This window comes from Rhamphochromis longiceps, linkage group LG7 (genome assembly GCF_057381845.1).
Source record: "Rhamphochromis longiceps isolate RC_006_pf linkage group LG7, R_longiceps_female_GT1.1, whole genome shotgun sequence".
In the NCBI taxonomy this organism is placed as follows: domain Eukaryota; kingdom Metazoa; phylum Chordata; class Actinopteri; order Cichliformes; family Cichlidae; genus Rhamphochromis; species Rhamphochromis longiceps.
The window spans coordinates 66,998,238-67,021,779 of record NC_140563.1 but is presented as its reverse complement, the minus strand read 5'-3'; the positions used below and the strand labels follow the sequence as shown (position 1 = coordinate 67,021,779).

General features: G+C 41.6%; 2 protein-coding genes across 3 annotated transcripts; one reads left to right on the top strand and one right to left on the bottom strand.

Annotated features, from left to right (window-relative positions):
• Positions 1-1,223: 1,223 nt before the first annotated feature.
• Positions 1,224-19,516, bottom strand: LOC146666789 (mixed lineage kinase domain-like protein). The gene is made up of 12 exons (XM_085414902.1): positions 19,385-19,516; positions 15,467-15,647; positions 14,256-14,694; positions 11,317-11,415; positions 10,044-10,221; positions 9,629-9,729; positions 8,423-8,558; positions 8,161-8,245; positions 7,927-8,078; positions 5,408-5,457; positions 4,752-4,892; positions 1,224-4,650 (listed from the first exon to the last, which is right to left on the bottom strand). The coding sequence occupies exons 3-12, from the start codon at positions 14,686-14,688 to the stop codon at positions 4,601-4,603; spliced, it is 1,425 nt and encodes a 474-aa protein (XP_085271028.1). The 5' UTR covers positions 14,689-14,694; positions 15,467-15,647; positions 19,385-19,516; the 3' UTR covers positions 1,224-4,600.
• LOC146666788 (uncharacterized) lies at positions 18,935-22,786 on the top strand. Of its 2 annotated transcripts, none has more exons than XM_085414903.1 (2): positions 18,935-19,943; positions 20,811-22,786. In XM_085414903.1, the coding sequence occupies exons 1-2, from the start codon at positions 19,443-19,445 to the stop codon at positions 21,018-21,020; spliced, it is 711 nt and encodes a 236-aa protein (XP_085271029.1). In that variant the 5' UTR covers positions 18,935-19,442; the 3' UTR covers positions 21,021-22,786. The 2 variants fall into 2 exon arrangements, with proteins under 2 accessions (XP_085271029.1, XP_085271030.1); XM_085414904.1 differs by having other exon boundaries at positions 20,117-22,783.
• The last annotated feature ends 756 nt before the right edge of the window (positions 22,787-23,542 follow it).

The window sequence follows — 23,542 nt, the reverse complement described above, 5'->3', positions numbered from 1 at the left end:
GACTGTGTCTACGGTGAGAAGGGTCAGCTGTGAAGCTGCACGCCCCAGTGTCCTAGAGGTATACAGGTCCTGCACAGATGGGAGTCTGGAGCCAATCACCTTCTCAGCAGAGCGCACAACATGCTGCAGTCTCTCCATTGTCGTCTGGGCGTTCAACACCAAGTTGTTGTGGCTGCACCAGGACAACAGACGTTATGTCAAATGACGGCATCTACTGCACTCAGCCCGACTGCCATGGTCCTTAAATCTGGGGATTGGGCGATGCGGTCGAGCAGGCTCACCATCCGCTTCATCTCAGCGTTGTACTCCGAGGTGAAAATGTCTGCGGGGGTCCATGTTCTGGTCGCGATCTTCTGTCAACCAAGGCTGGACTGGGACAAAAAATCGGCCCGGGCATTTTGACTAGAGACCGGCCCACCAGGATAAAGATTGAAAATGTGACGTCATTCAGGGATAAAACCGCAAAGGATTCTGGGAACTTGTGGCAAGAGGTACTAGCGCACGCAGGCTTTCAATTGAACTCAGTTACACAGCGATAAAAAAGAAACCCAAAAAATGGCAAGAAGCTGTTGTATTATTAACTGCAATAGCCGGTCGCATGACAGCCACAGGAAGCCGACGGGTAAAGAGATCGTTTTTTTTTATTTATCGGATTATGTCGTTGAAGTGAAATTTTTTAAGCCATGTTTCCGAAGTAAGAGCCGATGGATGGTCTGGATATACCAAATATAACATCTCAGAACACTCCAGCTCACATGTTAGTCTGCTCCAAGCATTCCCACAAAGGTCAGAGTTTTGTAGTAGTTAATACGTCATTTTTCTTAACATAATTGGTGATATAGGTTACAAGCAAGTCTGGCGCTGAACAGAAATTGTCGCGCTATGCTCCTTTGTTTATTGTGCATAAATAGTGAATTGTCCTGACACAATATTGCGTTTCACTCCTGTTATTACCATGGTACACTGACAAAAACATATACTTTTATTCACAGGATAAAACAGTTGTTTTGTATCACTTATTGTCCATTGCGATTACAATATAAAATATTATTGTCACTGCTACATTTCTGTAATGCTACTGTAACCGGTTTCTGCTTCATCCCGCTGCAACAGTTCGGCCCAAACAGACTCCTCGACTCTGCGTTGTGTAGTGTTTTTAAAAAGACAAGGAGTCTCTGATCGATCGTTGCCACTTTATTTCCTAAATGGAAACAACTGTGTATTATCAGTGCACAGGCTCGCCATACACCACTCCGCACAGCACACTCTCGTATGGCTACGGCAGACTGGCAGCGATTACTGCAGCAATATTACAATTTCTAATATACAATAAAATAACAGCAACAACAAATGATGTACCTGAATGGAAACAACGGTGTATTATCAGTGCACAGGCTCGCCACACACCACTCCGCACAGCACACTACGGCAGAACATCTCATTAGCATTCCGCTTTAGCATACAGTTTCACACATTAATAAACAAATGAAAAGTACATAAAACTGGTGTTGGACATGTGTCCACTAAGCACTTATTACACTCGGTGCTCGTCAGCTAATCAAACATGTTTTATGTGTCTGTACTACTTAGCTATATTGTGTGCGGAACAATACAACTCACCTCTCGTATAGCTACGGCAGACTGGCAGCGATTACTGCAGCCAGCCACACCGAGAGGGGGGGCGCTGTTTCCCCATTACACTGATATTTGTGGCAAGTGGAATAATACCACATAAACACTGTTACACTACCAGAAATTATTTCCACTACTAATTAATTACCGTTGAGCTCAAAGGTCCTATTAATAAACGGTTAACGAATGTGTATTTATGAAGACGATTTGTGAGACTGGTAAACTTATGATATGTACAATAGTCTTTCGTTCTACACGGTGCATTTCAAGGTCCTGTACCCATCCGTCGGTAAACTGTACCTGGGCTTGTTGCAGTGACCTGAAGTTACTAAAGTTCATGAGTGTATGCACTCACTCCAAGAAGCGTATAATTATAAATCTGAGCGTGGTGAAAGTTGGGCAGCACGCTGACGTCTTTTGTCCACTCTTTCACTCCTTTGATTTTTTCCTCGTATCTTTTCTTTGTCTTTTCGTCGAGTCTGTCTTTGTACGGACCGGCATTGTTCTCCTTTTGTTTTGTACATTCCTTTTTTGTGCGGCAAAGAAAAAAAAAGAAGGTATTGGAACCGGAGAATGAATGTTTTGCGGTGCTGCAAATGTTTGCATTTGATGCGGTACTTGGATTGTTTTGCCACGAGTTCCCGGCATGCAATGCGCGAAAATCACGTGATTGCTAAAGAAGGGGGAGGGTGCAGCCAGCCTCCTCGGCTGTAATTGGTCCAGCCCAGAGTCGATCATGACCAATTGGCCAATCCAACACCTTTCATTATATATACCCTTCCTAAAAAAATAAAATAAAATAAATAAATAAATCCATCCGCCCATAAAAACAAAAAATCGCCAGCGGCCCACCGGGCAAATGCCCGGTATGCCCGATGGCCAGTCCAGCTATGCTGTCAACTGAAGGCTGTGTGCAGGCAGGAGTGGTGGTAAGGAGGACCCAGTGCACAGACACACAGAGGCAGAAAGTAAACTCAAACTCAGATTTATTGCTACATGGCAAACAGAGAACTAGCAAAACTGAGAATACAAATACTAAACTGAAAATAACAATAACCTAGTGATGGGTCTAGCAACACTGACACACCGACGCTTGTATCAAGCTCACAGAGCAAACCTGTATCGGTGCGCGCGTCACTTTAAGAAAAAGTCACGTGAGCGATACAGCTGCTGTATCGCTCATTGCCAACTCGCCAAAATGTGTTTAAAAGGTACCGCATCCGCATCTGCCAACGGAATGAGTCGCCAACAAAAAAACCCACAAAATTACTCTCGCAAGGGTAAAAAACAACAACAGCATATCTCTCCATAAAAAAACGGAGCCCGAAAGAAAAAGAAATGTTTCTGCTGTGTGGGGTCATTTTGATCTTTTAACTGCAAATAAGGTAACTGTTTGTCTGTCTTTGTTTCAGTGTAATCTATCAGAACAGGAAAAACAGCAATGTGACCTGCAGTGTAAAATATTTACTTCATTTTATGCAGGTTAAATGTCGCATCTGTTCTGCGGAGCTTCTTACACAAACAAAAGCACCTCCTCAATGTTTAGGCATTACAGAGCCAAACATGAAAATGAGGAGACAAACACACCGAGAATGAACACAGGTAGGCCTATATAGACATTGAGCAGCATTATCATCATATATATATATTTTTTAAATATGTGTTTTATTATTTTGAAATCAAGCATCTAGGAAGACTGTTTTTGACCAGGCAGTCCTGAATTTTATTATAAAGGACAGCCAACCCCTTAGTATTGTGGAGAATGTTGGAGAGGAACATTCCAAGATCAGAGGATCCTTTAACGTACTGGGGGACTAGGAGGACATCTTATCTGAACCTTTTCCACCTGGCTTTACAGTTTTTGTGTACCCCAGCTTTATCTGTGCCCTGTGAGCGTGTTTTTCCAAAGCTAGGGAGATGGTGTCCAAAAAACGCAATAGACTGAATGCAAAAACATTGGATAAACTTATTTTTCTGAATAGTCAATTTTCTGAAGAGTCAATTACATTTAAATGGGTAACATTACATTCATAATACTTTCGTTTTAATTTTCGCTTAATGTGATTCACAATATATTTAAAGATGTCTACAATATTTGCAATGTAAAAGATATAAAATGATTCCATGGACAGTGTATACAAATATGACTAGGTCATTGAATCAGTGTCTGTTGTGAGTCTCAAGTAAGTTGCCTGCAATGATATTTAAGGTCCAGCAGGTGTCAGTATGGAGCAAAATAGCAACACTGTGTCGACACAGTATCGATACAGTTTGGGGAATGTGCTGAAACACTTCACAAGGCCTCATCTACCCATCACTACGCTAGCTCGAGCGAGCGGGCGGGCGGGCGGGCGGACGGACGGACGGGCGGACGGACGGACGGAACACACAGCATGAAACGAGGGTAGATCGCAACCCGGACAAAGAGAAACACAGGGCTTAAATACACAGAGGGAGCAATCAGGGAATGGGAAACAGAAAGGAAACACAGCTGGGGCAAATCAGGCCTAACGAGACAAAGGAAGCAAAACCAGACACATTAACATGAGACACAGACTTTCAAAGTAAAACAGGAAACACAGACTGAACTTACAGACACAGACTCACAAGCAGGCACTGCAACAGAGGGAACAGAGACGTGGGATCAGGGCAGACACAGAGCCTGACTGGACACAGAATAGAGGGAATAAGGAAGCCAAAACTTGAGAACCACATAAACACACACCAAGAAGAACTGGGGAAAAAATAGAAATGCAAAACAAAAACCAAAATCTTCACAAAAATAAACTAAGATGAGAACACTAATAAAAAGGTACAAAACTGAAATCACTGTGTCAACGACCCAGGTACCCTAAAGGTAGAATATAAATACAATTTAGTGGCCCACAAGTTAAAGTCCAGTTTTATTCAAAGCTGCATTTCCTCCCCTGAGGATGAGCCTGGCCAGCAGAAAGGCAGATGAAGAGTTTCATTGGTCCTCTAACTGTGCCACCACACTGCGCAGTCTATCCACCAGTACTACAGAAGACAAAATATTGTTAGAAATTTAGTAAACTGAACCCCGACAGTCACAGAAAGATAACTGAACATACTGATGGAGTCATTATTATTATTATCACCTCCAGCTGAAGGCCTCTGGAAGCTATCGAAGTCTCGGCACTCGTTTATTAGCTGGCCCAGTTCTGCAGGACAGTCATCGGGAAGCGGCTCTTTGCACTTCTCTTCTAACACCTTCCTATAAATTTCTTCATCTGAAAAACCTGGAAAACATGTACAGACAACTTGGTACGGATGCCTGACTGCACAAGTTCTCAGTGATTCAGGTTCATGGTAGTGTTAGGCACTCAAAATGAAGTCGATGGGATTTCATTTTGGTTTGCGAAGACATTTCACTTCTGTATGCATGTGAGTCATTAAACTTCACATGAACCAAGGTATGAATCAAGGCCTGGGCCACTGCTGTCACATGTGCCAAGGTGTGACAGCTCTGTGAGACATTACCATGCCGTGCCATTATTTATTCAATTCGATTCAATTAAATTTTATTTATATAGCTCCAAATTACCACAGCAATCACCTTCACCTTGTATATTTTTAAGTAAAGCCCTTACAGTAATACAGAGACATTAAGATAGTAGCTCAATCAGCTTTTAGAGCAGAATAAGCATCTTGGAATACAGTTCAAATGTCTTCCCAAAAGAAAATGAAGTCCACCTGCCTTATTTGAAGTGTTTAATACCAGGATAATACAAGTTGATTTTCAGCAGATACAAACCTTCAAAGGGTTTCTTACGGGTTGCGACTTCCCACAGGACGATTCCAAAGCTGAAAGACAACAATGAAAATAGGAACATTTTAGAAGGAACGTTTTCTAAAGCATTTGGGCATGATCAGTTCATGCCCTAAAACTCACCCAGGTTATGCAGCAGGATGATGTTGTGGAAACACACCAGCAGGTCCACCTTGTAAATCAGGGATATTATAGTTTTTCTATTTGGTTTCTATTTAGTTCAGTTTAATTTCATTTAGTTTCCAGAGTGAGTTTGCTTGTTTCAGTTTAGTTTCAAATTTTTATGTTTAGTTTCAGTTTAGTTTCTATCATCCATCCATCCCCTTTCGCTTATCTGAGGCTGGGTTGCAGGGGCAGCAGCCTAAGCAGAGAAGCCCAGACCTCCTTCTCCCCAACCGCTTCCACCAGCTCTTCCAGGGGAACACCAAGCTGTTCCCAGGCCAGCCAAGAGATATAAGCTCTCCAGCTTTTCCTGGGTCTGCCATGGGGCCTCCTCCCCATGAGACATGCCCGGAACACCTCACCGACAAGCAGTGATGGGAATAACGGCGTTACAAGTAACGGCGTTACTTTTTTCAATAACGAGTAATCTAACTAATTACTATTCCTATCGTTACAACGCCGTTACAGTTACTAACAAGAAAATGCGGTCTGTTACTATTTTTCAACAAACAGACGGTTGAAGCTGTGTTCAGCTCACCACATCTTATATCAGTTGCACGGAAGTAGCTGTAAGTAATCTGGGCGCTACAGCTTTAAGCAGCTGCGCGCTCCCGCGGACGGTAATCACGATCACTGTCTAGCACAACAGCTGGACATAAGGGGGCAAAACATTCGCATGAATGCTGCTGTTTGACTGAGGAAGAATAAAGTAGTCGTGGTGAGCCAATCACATGACCACTTAAAGACAAAGCAACAAGGTGATTTATACCAGTTTATAAATTGATCGGCCACGTAAAACCAGAGTCATGATAAACAAGATATACGCGGCGCTTTTTTCTCAATAGTTTCGTCACGTTTACTGTCTAAAGACAGCGCGGCGAGCACTCTCTGCTTATGAGCAAAAATTAAAAAACAAAAAAACGGGAAGTTTTAGGAGTGACGGAGAGAGAGAGAGCAGAAAAAGAGAGAGAGCGAGTTTTGAGATGTGAGAAATCTGTGACGTTTAGCGTGTTTGGGGTGTGTAGTTAATGTGTTGTCTTGTGTAGTTAGTGTGTAGTGTTGTGGATAGTTTTGTGTTGTGTGTCAGAACAATGAGGCGACTGCTGTCTCCAGGTAGAAACAGGAGTGATACACCTGCTGCTGTCAGACCTGCAGGTATCAGGCTGTGATGTTCTCCTTTATAGTGGACACAAATTTTTGGAGTGGCACAAATAATTTGTGTGGCATCTTATTGAAGAACAGCTGATTGTTCTGTAAATAGTTTGAAATGGTTATTAAAAAAATCAAGGTAAAAGGTAAATGGATGCAAATAACTTTGTTGTTTGCAAAACTTGTGCATAGGATTTTAAAATTGACATTTATATTTGCATTTAAAGTTATGAAATATGATCATTAAACATGTTTGTGGTTGTTACAGTAAAAATATAACTTTTTCTACTCTGAGTTTATGTTTTTTGTCTGATTTTAGATCAATTGTGTTAATACAGTATGTCAAAATGAAAACATAACTGTAAATTCAGACACGTGAGGTTGTGCTGAAAACAATGACACCAAACAAGGTAAAACGTGGAGGGAACATCAAAAGTAGTTAAAAATGGCCAATTATACCCTGGACCCCAGAGGGTTAAACGTTTTTTAAAGTAACGCAATAGTTACTTTTCAAGTAATTAATTACTTTCAGAATATTGCAACTCAGTTACTTTTTTTGAAGAAGTAACTTGTAACTATAATTAATTACTTTTTATGAGTAACTTGCCCAACACTGCCGACGAGCCACACGGGAGGCATCTGTGTCAGATGCCTGAACCACCTCAACTGGCTCTATTTAATGTGGAGGAGCAGCAGCTCCACTCTGAGCCCCTCCCAGATGGCTGAACTTCTCACCCAATCTCTCAGGGAGAGGCCAGAGGAAGCCCATTTCTGCTGCTTGTATCCAGTTACTACAGTTCTTTCGGTTACTACCCACAGCTTGTGACCATAGGTGAGGGAAGGGACGTAGATCAACCGGTAAATTGAGAGCTTCGCTTTTATACTCAGCTCTTTCTTCACCACGACAGACCGGTACAGTGTCTGCCTCACTGCAGCCGTAACACCAAACCGTCTGTCGATCTCCCGCTCCCTTCTTCCGTCATTCGTAACCAAGACCGTGACATACTTAAACACCATTTTGGATTTGCTCAACTTATCTTTGTCTAATATAAAATTTTAAACATGCCATTGTGACAAATATTCCAAAAATAATAAATCAGTAAGTGTGCTAAAACTTTTTCACATCATTTCAGCTGAACAAAAACTCATTTAATGCTGGTGTGAGTGGAAGCATATCCCAGGCTGGTGCTCACCTGTACATCTCACACTCTTTGCTGTAAGGATGGTTGATGTTGTTGAGCCTCTCGGGAGAGTAGTAGCACAGGGACCTGATTGCGTCGTCATTGGTAGATTTCTTCACCTTTTTCAGAGACGTCTCTGTTTTTGCCAGCTCAAAACCTCCGAGCTAAAAAGAACAACAACATCATCAGTGCTGCTGCTGTTCAATTTGGACTGCAAGGAATCCCAGCATGCACTGCCCTCAGTACCTTGACGGTGTAGCCTTCAGCCACCAAGAACTTGCTGCTGTTGATGCACCCGTGCACCTTAGATTTTTCTTCTGTATTGTGTAGTCTAAAATATGACAGTTAAAAACATTAGTGCATAAACTACACATTCTCATCTCAGGCTCAGCGACTCACCTGCTGTTTGGTTTGGACTTTTTTAAATGTGCTTTCTAAGATTAAAAAAAAAGCAATTATAATAATTATTTATAATATAATAATTTGTCAATAAAGCAGAAACACTGACCGATAGAGTCCTTGTGCTGCATCGAAACACATACGAGCTTTCCTGATCCAGGACAGCCTGCAGTCAGAGTCCAGAACCTGACGAAGACTTCCTTTCTCGCAGTACTCCATGATGATGAAGAACTGAGGGTTGGGTCCTACAGGTAGTCACAAGGACAAGTTATTAAAAGTTCATAGCAAACTTTTCCCCATCTTTTGTTGTAATCTCTAATTTTCACTTCCTTCATAATTTTGAAAAATTGCTTCATTTTACTTCCTGTTTTACTTCCTGTTTTATTTTTACAGAAAGTCTTTATAGGACTGCACAGAGTTCTGTGAAAACTTGTTTTTTAAGGGGACTGTAGCTTCTCATGTGACTTTCTTTGTTTTTACTTCTCTTTTTTGTTCTCCCCCAAAAGGGAGGGGGTATGTAATCAGTCCCATTGGCTTATTTCCTTATTTGTTTGCCTGTCTGTCTATTTGTTTAGATGAAAATCAGGTCAAGGCCACACCAAATGCAAAAATCAGCAAAAACTTTACCTTACCCAGATATCACAACAATATACAGGGACATGAAAACTGACATCAGCATGCTATAATAAAAACATTATAACATAAGATAACTTTAGTATAGCCACTGACCGTCCAATGTCTTAACATGCTACAAGGAACTGTGGCATATTAGGAAATTGGACGGTCCAATTGTTCCTTGTCTCTTGTTGTTGTTTTTTTAAACAGACACAGGACCACAAGAACGATTCAGTCTTTATCATATGCTCTGCCAAACAAGCACAATGTCTTGATTGAGTTTACGAATGCCTTGTTATCCCTGTTCCTGTATATAGTCTGCGTCTTCTCCCTGAGTCCTTGTCAGATAGTTGTCTCTTCACCTCAGGTTCCTGCAAACAGTGACCGACTGTGTAAATAAAGTTAATGCTAAAAAGCACGCAAACATCATCGGGTCTGCTGTGGTTTTGTTACAAAGTGCTTGTGCAAGCTCCATGGCACTGTTCCCTGCAGGAGACTCATCAGCTCTGACAGATAGCAATGACATGGGTACCTACTGGCACCAAATGACCTAGAGGATGCCACCAGAATCCTTCAATAAGAACATTTGTATGAGACCATATATTCCCAAACATCAGCTGGGACAAAGTAAAGACTTAGACTCTAAGTTTTACCACCTCTGTCTGTCTGCAACGTTACTGACAGGCTACATTCAACTCACCATTCTCATCCAGGATACTGATACCAAACATTCGCAGGATGTTGGGCGACTCAAATCTCTTCATGGTGTCGACTTCTTTGTTGAAAATGGACTGCACCTTTCTGCAAATGGTAAAAAAAAAACCTTTATGGTGTCAATGAATACATACCGATGTAAATACACGTAAACAGTATTCTAATGTTTGAGCTCAAATTTAAGTTTAGTTTAAACTCCTTCATATCAAATTATTCTTTAATCCTTGTTTCTAGGAGACAGATTTCTCTTCTAGCCAATGTTTTAATGTATTTCTGAATAAACAAAGTCTGCAAATGAATTTAAGTTCATTGGTGGCTTCTGACTATATAGAACTGCTTATTTTATGTAAAAAAAAAAAATCATTTTTTTTCTCAGTATGCAGCTGAACTGTGGCACAGACCCTAGGTTGGTGTTCACAGGGTCGATATATCTCTTGATGGCAACTGTGAATCCACGATATTCTCCTTTGTAGACCTCTGAGGTTGCTGTTTCCATGAAGGGCTTTTTGGGATGTTTGTACTTTAGCTCCTGTGGTTTAATCATTCGGATGTCCACACTAGTGATGCTGGGCTTATTCACTGTAAAAAGAAGAAAAAAAACTTGTCAGTAAATTATATAAATAATGCATTTTTTTTTATTTATGTAGCACCTTTCTAGACAGATTCACAAAGTGCTACACATAACAAATAATAAAAAGGTAAAACAGACAATATAAAACAGGCAAAAAAACCAAAACATAAACCATTCACAGTTCAGCAGTTTGTTTATTTTGTTTGTTTTGTTTGCCCAAATTCATGGTGGTATGAGCCTTTTGGGAGTTTCCTCCAGTGATTAAAAATCCAGATTCCCAGTCGTTGTTTTTGTTTCTCTGCATCACAGACATTAAACTGCTGCAGTTTAGTCAGACACTGATAGAGCCCAATGGCCAAAGTTAGTTATGGAAAAATTGTCCTGAATACAGGACAAGTTGTTAATTTGTGACATGGATGTGAAGTTTTTAATCACTCTTTTTAAAAGAGCTTAAATGGTTTTTTCATCTGAATATTTAATTTACTTATGAAGTAAATTAAATACTTCATAAGTATTCGTATTACTAGGAGTAAGGTGAACGGCAACTGCAAGATATTATATCGCAGATCTACATTCGGTCAGTCAGCTTTTTCTATAAAGGCTCGCCATCTGTGGAGCACACTTCCAACCGATATCAAATTGATTACAGACATTAGATCTTTTACATTGAAGGTTAACGTGTGGTTAAAGGGAAATCAAAGATGTAGTCATTTTAACTAATGATTTTAATTTCATTTAAAATTATTGTCGAGTAGCTGTAATTGTATTTATGATGTAATTTGGTTTTATGAAAATGTATGTTTTATTGTAAAATGTATCTATTTAGATTGTAAGCCCAACAAGGGACAATTGTTGAAAATTAGCAGTAGCTATAAACCTGTGCGGCACATCAGTTTCATGGCTTGCACTTGAACTATGTTAAACTGCGCTGTCCCTTTTAAATAAATAAATTCACGTTACCCTATGAGGCTGACCCATCCCTATATACTCTAAGGGTCTGTAGATGTGAAATTCATCTGATTTTGACGGGGTCAGGTGGGCCTTTGTTTTTTCAGATTTAGTTGTTTCTATCCGTAATGAAACTCTATATGTGCTGCACTCACACATCTCCACGACTTTTTCCACGTTGACTTTAAGATGCTCAAACTGTTTCAGCATGGTGTTGGTTTTCTCTTGCTGATCCTTCATGTAGTCCAGGAGCACTGAAGAGCAAACAGAGAAAGCCATACTCTGATTCCCCATCCAAACTCTAGGATCTAATTTGACAACATTACTGATATCGTTACTCCTGCTTTACCTCAAATATTGTGAAAATGTTTTTTCTTGAAAGAAAAAAACAACTTCCTGTTCTCAACATTTTATCTGTGTCTTTGTTGAAAAATGTCTTTCAGGCTAGTGGTCCCTGAGTGCTCACTATAATCAGCACCTCACTGCTCTCTGGCCAAATCCCTCCTTATTTTAAGAATGCTGTCATCCACAGATAAAAAAAAAACAACCCAAAACAAACAAGCTTGGCCCTTCACTTCTTGGCAGATAAAGACCAATCTCAAAATTACAGTTTATTGCTAAGATTTTATAAAAAGGCTGTAGCTAAGCAGCTTACAGCCGTTTTGGACAAATGCAGTATAACTGACACATGCCAATTTGAATTATAACCATCTAAAAGGCTCAACTTTGTTCATATAAGTTCTTCTTCACACACTAAGGTTAATTATAGATGACCTCTAATTTGTTGCCTCTGATTTCAGATAAAACTGAGGTTATTTTACTCGGCCCAGAAAGTCTTAGAAATATGGTATCTAAGCAGATTCTTGCTCTGGATGGCATTACCTTGGCCTCCAGTAACACTGTGAGGAACCTTGGAGTCACTTTTTACCAGGACATGTCCTTCAATGCACATATTAAACAAACATGTAAGACTGCTTTCTTCCATTTGCGCAACATCTCTAAAATGAGAAATATCCTGTCTCAGAGTGACGCTGAAAAACTAGTTCATGCATTTATCACTTCCAGGCTGGACTTTTTAGTCCTGACAGGGACTAGAAAGAGAGAGCAGATTTCCCCTTCATTGGCTCCCTGTTAAATCCAGAATTCAAAATCCTGCTCCTCACTTACAAGCAGTGTTGGTCAAGTTACTTGAAAAAAGTAATCAGTAACTAATTACTGATTACTTCCCCAAAAAAGTAATCCCATTACTTTACTGATTACTTATTTTCAAAAGTAATTAATTACTTAGTTACTTAGTTACTTTTTAAAAACACGATTTACAACCTGAAGAGGTGATAAAGCGATAGATCTTTCAGCCCAATTCTACTTTTTCTGCATAATCCATCATACAAAATGTAATCAAATGGAAAAGTCCCTTTTTAAAACTTGTTTTATTAGTTTTAATCTTTTAACTTTATGCATCAAGCAAAAATTTAATTATATGCAACATTCTCTGACTTGAAGAAATTAGTTTAACATTTAAACCTATTTTCTGCACATTCCAGCACATAAAATAAAATAGTTTTTTGTGTTTACACTCACTCTTTCAAATAGATGCAAGTAAAACACAGCAGAAAATAAATAAAGTCAAAGACTCAGCGGTCCTGTTGCTCTATTTTTACCTGTAAAGCAGGACTGAGGTAGGCGGAGGTTTACCCTGGTGCAGGTGTGCCGCGGTCAGTTGAAGAATCTGCGAGTTTCTCTGTGAATTTCCCATTACGTGGTAGCGCACTCGGTGCTTCCTTGGAAGTTTAGGGGTTTTTTTGGTGTAAAAAGAAGTTTTCTTCCCACGCACAACAGACACTAATGTTTTTGTCACTTTTTATGGAATCAAACTCAAAGTAAGGTCAGTACTTCCACGCTTTAAACGCTGCATGCTCATACTCTCTCCCACAATCGATATATGATCCATTGTTGATCTGCACACAGCTGTTGTCACTAACGGGGCACTGCTTACGTCACCGTCGTGAGACATTCTCGCAAAAAATCACGGTTTTAGTAACGCAGTAACGCAGCGTTCCTACGGGAAAGTAACGGTAATCTAATTACTGTTTTTGCAATAGTAATTCCTTACTTTACTCGTTACTTGAAAAAAGTAATCAGATTACAGTAACGCGTTACTTGTAACGCGTTACTGCCCATCTCTGCTTACAAGGTCTTAAATAATCAGGCCCCATCTTATCTTAATGACCTTGTAGTACCATATCACCCTATTAGAGCACTTCGCTCTCACTCTGCAGGCCTACTTGTTGTTCCTAGAGTATTTAAAAGTAGAATGGGAGGCAGAGCCTTCAGTTTTCAGGCCCCTCTTCTGTGGAACCAGCTTCCAGTTTGGATTCGGGAGACAGACACTATCTCTACTTTGAAGATCAGGCTTAAAACTTTCCTTTTTGCTAAAGCATATAGTCAGGGCTGGACCAGGTGACCCTGAATCTTCCCTTAGTTATTCTGCAATAGGTGTGGACTGCTGGGAGATTCCCATGATGCATTGAGTGTTTCTTCTTCAGTCACTTTTTTTCACTCACTAAATGTTTATACACCTCTCTGCATTTAATTATTAGTAATTATAAATCCCCAGCTCTCTTTATAAATCTTTGGTTCACTCTTGTTTATATCATGTAAGAAATATTGCAATGTTAAGTCCCATTATATCACTCTAGAATGGGGAAATGTTAGTAATGCACTTATTTCATCACGTTTGGATTATTGTAATTCACTGTTTACTTGTCTAAGCAAAAGCTCCCTGGATTGTCTGCAGGTTGTTCAGATCTCTGCTGAAAGGCTTCTGACCAAATCTGTTGCTGCTCCAGCTGCACTGGCTCCCAATTCACGCAAGAACTCATTTTAAGATTGTGGGTCTGACTTTCAGTCCTCTTCATAGACACACACTTGTTAGCTGTAAACAAAATTAGGAAACTTTCTGGTAAAGATCCTGCTCTCTTGGTCCACTTATCCCTGCATAACAATGGACAAGTATCACATTTGAGACCAAGTAGTTAATTGTTTCTGCTCAAATCTCTCTACAAAAGCAAATCCATAATCAGTTTCCCCTCACATGTCTTCAGTTCTGCGTCGTCCTCCCTCCCATCCAACTGATCTTCTTTCTCTCTGGTCGTCTGTTTAAATACCTCATACAGCATGTTCCCCTGCTCCACCTGCAAAGCTCCAGACAGCACCTGGAAGGCATCGTTGAGCCGTTCGTTCACACTGTTGAACTCGTCTCCATGGTTGCTGGAGTTTAGGATGCGCTCCACCAAATTGGCTGAGGCATATTTTCTGATAAGTTCCTGTGCTGATTGAAGAGTGACGGACAGTTCTCTCAGAGGTTTCTCTACCCCTGGAGGCGTCCGTTTGATGGACTTCACCAGCTTCTCCAAGGCTTTGACTCGGTTACAAACACGTCGGCAGCGCTTTTTATTGGCCTTCACATTCTCAACCAGGTCATAGATCTGTGAGGCGATGGACAGGATGGGATCTACAAAGTCCATGACAAGCTAAAGAGACAGAGAGGATGGACAGTTTATACAGAATAAACTGAAACTGAAAAAAAAATCTGAGTACAATATTATTTATTTTTAATGAGTTGAAGTAACAAGAAAAAATCAAACAAGTCTAACTTCGATCTAGAATCATAGCTCTTTTCCTTAAGCATTAGTATCGTTTTTGTAGAGAAATGTGATGCATCGATTTCCAGAGTCTGGAATGAATTAAAACTAAATTGAAATGAAGAAACCAACCATCATTTTAAAAATGGCTAATGAAAACTATTGAAGAGCTGAAATAATTTAGACTTTTTCAGACTTAACCACAGACGCGCCTGTAAATATAGTCCCTCTGGATTTCTCTAACTTCTCTGTTTTGACCGCTCTTACACAATACCCAATGATTTTTGTTTACCTGAACCGTGATGTTTATTCTTAAACTGATCCAGTCTCAAACAGAAATCTGAAAGTAACAGGTGTCCAACACTTTGATGTACTCCCCCCTCATTCTTCCTCTGTGAAAGAGTTAAAACTGTGCTGCAGCAGACACTCAGAGAAGATTTCCCTCAAATTCTCACTGAGGGTTCAGTTTAAACAAAATCAAAGAACAAGAAAAAACGACCCTGGAGTACGCACACATCCTGACGTACACACAACAGAATCACTACACAGCAGGAAGTGCAGCTTTTCTGTAAATGTTTAAACTTGTTTCTTCACAGAGTCATCAAATGGGAAAAGACCTGCTGTGAGAGCAAGATAAGAAGAAAGCAGAAAGCTAGTTTACCTGTCTTCCTGTCTTTGTGCAGGTGTGTGCCGAGTTTAAATGCTATAAGAAAATGAAATCGCCTCTATCGCCTTGAACTGTGGCACTGCTCCTCGTTGCTTCCTGTTTCTGTCTGACAGATAAACACGCCTTTCCTGGTCCCCTGTGCTCCTCTGACAGGCCTGGATTACTCTGCTTTATCCTGGAAGCAGAAGTAGAAATCACTGTGGGGGATGGAGGCTTCCTGATTAATAACGATTTCAGTCTCTCAGCAAGTGTAGCAAAAGTGGTCAGCTGTGTTTTAGCCACACACTAAAAAAATAAAAGGTCTGTGTCTGTACAAGTATTTCCTTTAAGCTAAATACCGAGGCTTCAGACTGCTCTAAGCACTCAATTTAATATTTAATTTCACATAAAATTAATATGGATTCTAACTGTCTCTTTGTCTCATACACACGCAGACACACCAAGAAAAGGATTTCCATTGAACGTTTGGCAGTTATTTAGAAAGTCCCTATTGTTTCTGGACACCATCTATGATAGCGAGCAGCTGATACATGTTATGTTTGGTCACACAGGAGGAGGAGACCCCAGAAATGTCCTCAGAAGAGCTACTTTTTAATTTTCTGTACTTACATTACAGAACCTGTACTAAAATTAAAGGATCTGTTTAACACAAGTGTCTGCTAGAGTGAAAAATATCTGTACGTAAGTGCTGGATCGTTTTCATTTAATATCTCAGTGAATTTAAATACGGTCTAAGATATTAGGATACTTAAACACAGACGAATGGTGGTATATTTTAAATGTGTAACACTGACATTTATCATGTTGTGAATGTGTGTGTGAATGGGTGAATGACTGAATGTAGTGTAAAGCGCTTTGGGGTCCTATGGACTAGAAAAGCACTATACAAATGCAGGCCATTTACCATTTACCATGTTCCGTTTCCGCACTGTCTTTATTTGATTATCAGTCTGTTTTACTTCACTTTAGCAACGTTTTTCTCCTTTAAACATAAACCCAAATCTTTGCCTCCTCACTAAATAAAGCATAATAAACTGTTTTTGTTTTACTGTATGAAACAAAGCACATCCTTAATAAACAAACTAGCCTGACTCAGATTTGGCCCATGTAGAGATTTCATCTTTTCCTTTTTCTTCTGAACAACACTGTCATGGCTACCGGACGGACTCGACAGAGTTCTTTGCAAACAAAAGAAGACAGTTTATTTACAACGGGGAACATCTCAGTGCTATAGATATGTACAGTTAGTTGGGTGGGGGTCCAGGGCTCCAGGGAGAGGGGGGAATCAACATACATGCTTTCTCTTCAGCACAATGACCGCCGCAGCTCCTCCGCACAAACGCCACAACACACCGGAAACTCAGGAAAGGACCGTAACCTGGTCAGGAAGGGGGGGTTCAGGGTAATTAAATCAATGCTATTTAATCATTAAATAGCAACTGAGAGAATCAGCCAGATCCAGCAACAGGTGGTGACAATCACACAGGTGCGTGGGCCAAGAGCAAGAGCCTGTAACGAGCTCCGCCCAGGCAGACAGGAGCGAGGGAGAGAGAGAGAGAAAAACCTGTCGCCAGCTTGAGCCAGCCAGAGAGACACGGGGACCATGACAAGCATACTTTGGGGAATTTTCAAAGAGCACTGAAGTTTGTTGAAAATATCAGACTACATTGAATTACACTGACACACACACATGAACATAAATTTACTTTGTCACTATTTACTAATCTATTTGTATATTTAACCCCCGCTTAAAAGTGCTTTACTCCAAACATTGTGTTGCTCATGGATTTTTGTATAAGTAGATGGGTTCTTTGGCCAGCTGAATGACCATGAACCTAAAAGTATTTCATGTATTTAATTGTAAACTTTGTTTTGTCTTTGTTGCTGTTGTGTCATTTTTCCTTTCACATATTTTCCTATAAAAGCAACGCGGTGGTGATGTCAGGAGGATTGGTTATCCACAGGAACACCACACACTTGACCATCAGTTGATCAAAAGGAAGAAGACGTTCAATGAGCGCAAAGATGTGCCAAAGACTCACAGGATTTATCTGTACAGTGAACTTGAGATGACCACCAACACTGGCATACACATTCACAGTGTGTATCAGTGTTGTTGAAGTGTGAAGATGTGGTTCAAGGGTCAATATTTACCAATAATGTTAGGATGCCTGGGTCGTCGACCCAGGGTTTTTGAGTTAATGTTATTATTTATAAATTCTAGTTTTTGGTTTCTTTCAGCCTCCTGTCTCCGCTGGAGGGTCCGAGGAATCGCTTCAGCCGTCTCTTCCTGCTGGAGGATCCGAGGGGCCCGTTCAGCCACCTGTCTCCGCTGGAGGGTCCGAGGGGCCGCTTCAGCCGTCTGTCTCCGCTGGAGGGTCCGAGGGGGCCGTTCAGCCACCACCGGCTCCACCGCCTGGTCCGGGCTCCGAGTCTGCAGCTCCGCCTGGTCCGGCCTCTGCAGCTCCGCCTGGTCCGGCCTCAGCCTCTGCAGCTTCGCCTGGTCCGAAATCAGCCTCAGCCTCTGTTCCTGCTTCGCCTCCGCCTGGACCAGCTTCGGCCTCAGCCTGTGCTACGCCTGGTCCAGCTTCGGCTTCTGCTTCGCCTGGTCCGGCCTCAGCCTCTGCAGCTCCGCCTGGTCCAGTCTCCGAGTGTTCAGCTTCGTCTGCTCCTGAGGTCTCCATGCTGTCTGTTCCTGCTCGTCCTGCCCGGCCTGCGCGTCCTGCCCGGCCTGCGCGTCCTGTCCGGCCTGCACGTTCTGTCCGGCCGATGACTGGACGTCGTTGCCGTCATGGACAGCCCCCTGGACTACGCCGCCGTCGGTGCCTCCCGCCCGGCCGGCCTCCTGACCTGCTCCGCCGCCGTCGGTGCCTCCCGCCTGGCCGGCCTCCTGATCTGCTCCGTCGCCACCGGTGCCTTCTGCCCGGCCGGCCTCCTGATCTGTTTTCTGGGCTCTTGGACCATCAGCCTCCGGGCCGCCCCCCTGACCTACCCGGGTTTGGACTGTTGTGCCGTCAGCCTCCGGGCCGGCCCCCTGAACTTTTTTGAGACTATTGCCTGGGCCTCTGCGCCTTTCGTGAGCTCTTTTGTTTGTTTGCTTTTGGACTTTGACTGGGCCTTGGTGCTGTTGTTTTGGACTTTGTTTCTGTGTTTTGTTCTGTTGCTTTCCGGGCTCCAGTGTTTTGCACTTTTTTTTGTTTTGTTGTTTCTGGCTCCTTGTTTTGTTTCTAGCCCTCCATCCTGTTTCCCCCGCCGCCCACCCTGGTTGGGTTGTTTTTGGTTTTTTTGATTTTGATGTTTTGGTTTGGGCTGTCTGGAAGCCAGCCCTTAAGGGGGGGGGGTACTGTTAGGATGCCTGGGTCGTCGACCCAGGGTTTTTGAGTTTATGTTATTATTTATAAATTCTAGTCTTTGGTTTCTTTGAGTTCTGTCTTATGGCTTATGTCTCTGTCTTCTTTAGTTGCTCTGTCTCCCCTATCACCTGCATCCCCTTGTCTAGTTCGCGTCTCTATGTATCCTTAGTTCCTATATCCCCGTGTTCAGTCAGTGTTTGTGTCTGCCCTGGTCCCACGTCTCTGTTCCCTCTGTAGTGCCTGCATGTGAGTCTATGTTATGTGTTTCCTGTTTTACTTTGAAGGTCTCTGTCTTAGTGTGTTCAGTTTACGCTTCCTTTTGTCTCGTCAGTTCTGATTTGCCCCAGCTGTATTTCCCTCCTGTTATTCATTCCCTGATTACTCCCTCTGTGTATTTAAGCCCTGTGTTTCTCTGTGTCCGTGTCGCGATCTACCGTTTTCCTAGCTGTGTGTTCTGTCATTCCTCCGGTGTAAGTTTATTTTGATTTTTCCAGTTATGTTATATTTGAGTTTAACATTAAAGTTGTTTTGAGTTCACATCTGTCTCCGGAGTCTGCACCTTGGGTCCTATTCCTGCCTGCACACAGCCACACCTAACAGAAGATCGCGACCATACTATGGACCCAGCAGACTCCGTGTGGTATCAGCGACCCGCAGTTTCTGCCTTCCTCAAGGAGATCGTGAGGGAGGAAGCTGAGCATGCCCAGGAGCTCCAGTCACCCTTCTATGGGTCACGTTTGGCTTTGGGAGGGCCCCGCAGCCTCCAAACTGCCGTGGCTACGGCCGAGCCAGCGTCTATGCCTCGGGCGATCAGGTTGAGCACGTGCTCCTTCTCTCCAGTCGCTACACCTCCGCCTTCACCCCTGGATTACCAGTCCGACAAGAGAGTTAAGCGGCGGAGGAAGAGAGGTTATGTGACACCGGACATTAGACTCACTCCGCTGCAGTCCTTCGCTCTGTTTTTGGGTCTGCCACGTTCTGAGCTTCACAAACTCTCTGCTTCCTCATCGCAGCCCGGTCCTTTGGAGGATTCGCAGCCCAGTTCGCCACCTCCCACTTCCCGGAGGAGGCGACGCTCACACCGTCACCACTCTTTTTCTGCGGAGCAACTCCCGGTGGTGAGTTGTGATTGCTGTCGTTCCTCGGAGCTGGAAAAAACAATCATATGAACACTGCTAAGACTGAGACTATTAAGACTGTTAGACGTGGTGGTGGTAGGAAGTTAAAAAACGTTTTAGAAGAGTCTGTTTGCTGAGCCTGCTCCTTCGCACCATTGTGTTCCTGCTCCCAGGGCAGCTCAGGCCCAGCATTCCCCTGAACCTGTTTCAGTGCTTCAGGTGAGGGAGGCTGAGGTCCGGCTGGTCCCTGCTCAGGTGTCTAGGCTGGCTGAGCCTCTGCCTGTCGCTGCACCCGTACCAGCTCCTCGGGTGGGGACTGCAGCTGCCCAGCCGTCGACTGTGCCTGTCTCGGCTCCCAGGGTGAGGATGACCGGGAACCAGTTAGCTCCTGCACCCGTACCTTCTCCTCGGGTGGGAGTGGCTGGTGTCCGGCAGGTACTTGCACCTGTTTCTGACCTCGCTGGAGGCTCAGGTGAGCCCGTCCAGCAGTTTTCTGTAGGATCCGTAGGCTCAGACAACCTAGTCCAACCATCTGCTAATCCACCACCTCACCCGCCATTACTGCCTTCGTTACAACAGTCAATACAACTTAAACTTCTCTCCATAGCTCAGACATTAGCTCACCTATCAGCTCAGTCACCTGCTCAGTTTCTGCCTCAGTTGTTTGCTCAGCCTCCTGTCTCCGCTGTCTCCCAAGTATTATGCTGATGATATTTATAAAGTATAAAATAATAAAGATAAATATAATAATCATGAAAAACTTTTACTTAGAATTTTAAATGTCAGCTTCTTACTTGTAATGTATTATCTTAATGTCATATTAATAATTTTACTGAAGTAACTATATTCTCCTGTCATCTTATTAAGAATGTGCAGTCATGCAGGAATAAACAACAAGGTTGTTGTGTGCTGGGAAAGTACAGCTGGAGTGGTGACGGAAACTGCCAAGAAGGTGTTTGTTGTATTCTCTGGACAGAGGAGAGAAGGCAAGGAAACTTGGTGGTGGAAGTAAAGTATTTAAAGGAAGAGGCTGAAAAAGAAGGAAGTAGACAGCACTACTGGGAGACTTGGCAATGAGAGTGATGGCAAAGGAAAATCCTTATAGTGAATGTGATGTGCATGTGAGGTTGGACAGTAAGGAAGGACATGCATCAACCGGCTATGCAGAAAGCCTGAGTCTGAATGGATGTGCAACAGATTAGTCATTAAATACAGAGATATGCTAACTGTTCACTTAGTATATTTGTTCAGTTAGTATATAGTGTTGGAAAGAGTACTTTGTCTTTTTACAAAAAAAACAGCTAAACATGAGAGGTTTTTGGACAAAGTTTGTGTTCTCCATTCTTTAAGCACCGGCACAGTTTCAAAAGTACCGGTTTGGTACTGGTATTGGATAAAACCTAAACGATACCCATCCCTAGTGACACCGTCTTGTTTGATTTGATTTTATTGATTAGCATTCAAATATCTCAGTGAAGACAGAACAAAGATCTACCGCAAAGCATGAGACAAGGCTAATCAAAAGGTATCGGCTGAAGCATTTGCTTATTACGCCAACCCTTTTAACAAAAGATCTTTTTGCATGGAGCTCCTGTACACAGGGCTTGAAGCAAATAATAAATCAAAGCAAAAACAAACAAGAAAAACAAAACTTTCCACCTTAGTTAAGTAACTACATCAAAGCAAAAGAATCAAGAGTTGTTGTTGTTTTTTTTTTTTTTTGTTTTTTTTTTTTGTTTTTTTTGGGGTTTTTTTTTTTGGTTTTTTTGCTCTTTTCATTCTTGATTTATATATTTTTCTAATACTCTATTTTTAAACATATTTTTAAACAAGGAAAATGAATTACACCTTTTTAAATCGCTGTCATAACTATTCCACAGGTTAACTCCTCTAACAGAAACACATCTCTGCTTTATATTTGTCCTTATCTTGTTTTTTTTAAAAGAAATCTGTTCCCCTTAAGTCATATTGACTCTCTCTGACTTTGAACAGCTTCTGAGTACTCGGGCAAAGCAAGTTATTTTGTGCTTTATACATTATCTGTGCCATTTTATATTCAACTAAATCATAAAATTTCAGGGTATTCAGATTAATAAACAAAATGTTAGTTGGTTCTATATAGTTTGATTGGTTTATAATTCTTATAGCTCTTTTTTGTAACTTGAAAATAGGAAGAGTGTTCGTTTTATATGCATTACCCCATTACCTTCTGTGTTATACATTTCATTATGTTCTTTGTGCTAACTGTTCTGACCTGTTTCCCCATTGTGATGTTTGTGTATTATATGTATAAAGAGATCTAATTTTGCTGGCAGGCAACTGCAATAAATTCTTCAATCCATCAATCAATTAAAGAAAAAGAAAACTATATTTTATTACTTAATTTGCTTAAGTGATATCAGCAAAATCTGCTTTTCTGATATGGAAAGTGAAACTAGTTTTCTTCACCTGCGTTTGTGATGGACACTAAGAGCTCCCTTGAAGACATGATCTGCAGGCCTCGCAGGCCCATTTCATGCAGGGACATGAAGAGTTATTTGTTGGTCATAGGGCAGTTTTTGGGAGATACCCTCTTGGTGTCTGATGTGAGACTGTCTGTGTCTGATTGTTAGAGCTATATGTGCATTAGGAGGGGGTAATCAGGAGGGGCTGTTTAAATATAGATTACATCGATAAACTTGGAACATTTAAATGTTGAACTAGTATAAAACTAAGCAGGATACGTCACAGTGCTGCATGCACATTTGTACCTTTAAACTCTTTACAGTGAGTTTGTTTTCCGAAAAGAATGCCTTCACGGAAATGATATTTACCTTCGAGCCTAGAAATACCACCCATTTCTCCTAAATGCAAGCATACAGGAAGCATTCATGTTGGGAAATGTCAAAGAGTTTTAAATGACAAGATTGATTTATGAAAATGACAAGTATATGCATAATTATGCCGTCTGTCTTGTCAGAGTCAAATGTGGTGTAAAGACAAAAACATCCGTAGTTTTCTTCATTATTCAGGATATATTACACCAGACACATCAGGCATTTCACTGACAGTTTGGTTCACGTAAAGTTCTCAACAGATAATCAACAAGAGTATTAACTTTAATAACAAATGTTGAAGCAAAAATAATGTATTCTAGCATCCAGTTCACAACAACCTGTAACTCGCTACTGCAGGTGAGGCAATTCAACAAAACAGGTCGACTTACTGTGCAGGAAGTTTCATTTTAAAAAACTGGTTTGGTCATGTCGTTACCTCTGTCATTAATTTCATTCTTCATGAAACCATGAAACTGGCTGCACATAAAGAAACAGCCTTTTGAGCTGTAGCTGTTTTCTGTAGCCTCCATTCTCTGCTTCTTACTCTGTATTTCTGCTGCTGTCTTTCTGCCACCCTGTTAGCATTTTAACCACTTATGTTGCTGTTATTTTCAGAAGTGACCTTAATTGGATGAGAGGTGAGAGGATGTTCAGCTGAAGTGTTCAGATAAAACAGACAGCTTGAAGCTTTTGAGAACGATATGGAGATTTCTTGATTTATTATAGACTCACCAGCAAAACAAGTTGTAAACTACATAAAAATAATAAAGCAAAATATATCTA

What these genes read in the sequence shown, in the direction of transcription:
- LOC146666789 (XM_085414902.1), bottom strand. Translation starts at nt 14,688, where the DNA reads ATGGACTTTGTAGATCCCATCCTGTCCATCGCCTCACAGATCTATGAC. An exon ending in GCAGCACAAGGACTCTATCG is followed by an intron (nt 8,246 to 8,422) that starts GTCAGTGTTTCT and finishes GTCATATTTTAG; the next exon opens with ACTACACAATACAGAAGAAA. An exon ending in CCGTAAGAAACCCTTTGAAG is followed by an intron (nt 4,893 to 5,407) that starts GTTTGTATCTGC and finishes CATGTTTTCCAG; the next exon opens with GTTTTTCAGATGAAGAAATT.
- LOC146666788 (XM_085414903.1), top strand. Translation starts at nt 19,443, where the DNA reads ATGGACCCAGCAGACTCCGTGTGGTATCAGCGACCCGCAGTTTCTGCC. An exon ending in CTGCGGAGCAACTCCCGGTG is followed by an intron (nt 19,944 to 20,810) that starts GTGAGTTGTGAT and finishes CATCTTATTAAG; the next exon opens with AATGTGCAGTCATGCAGGAA.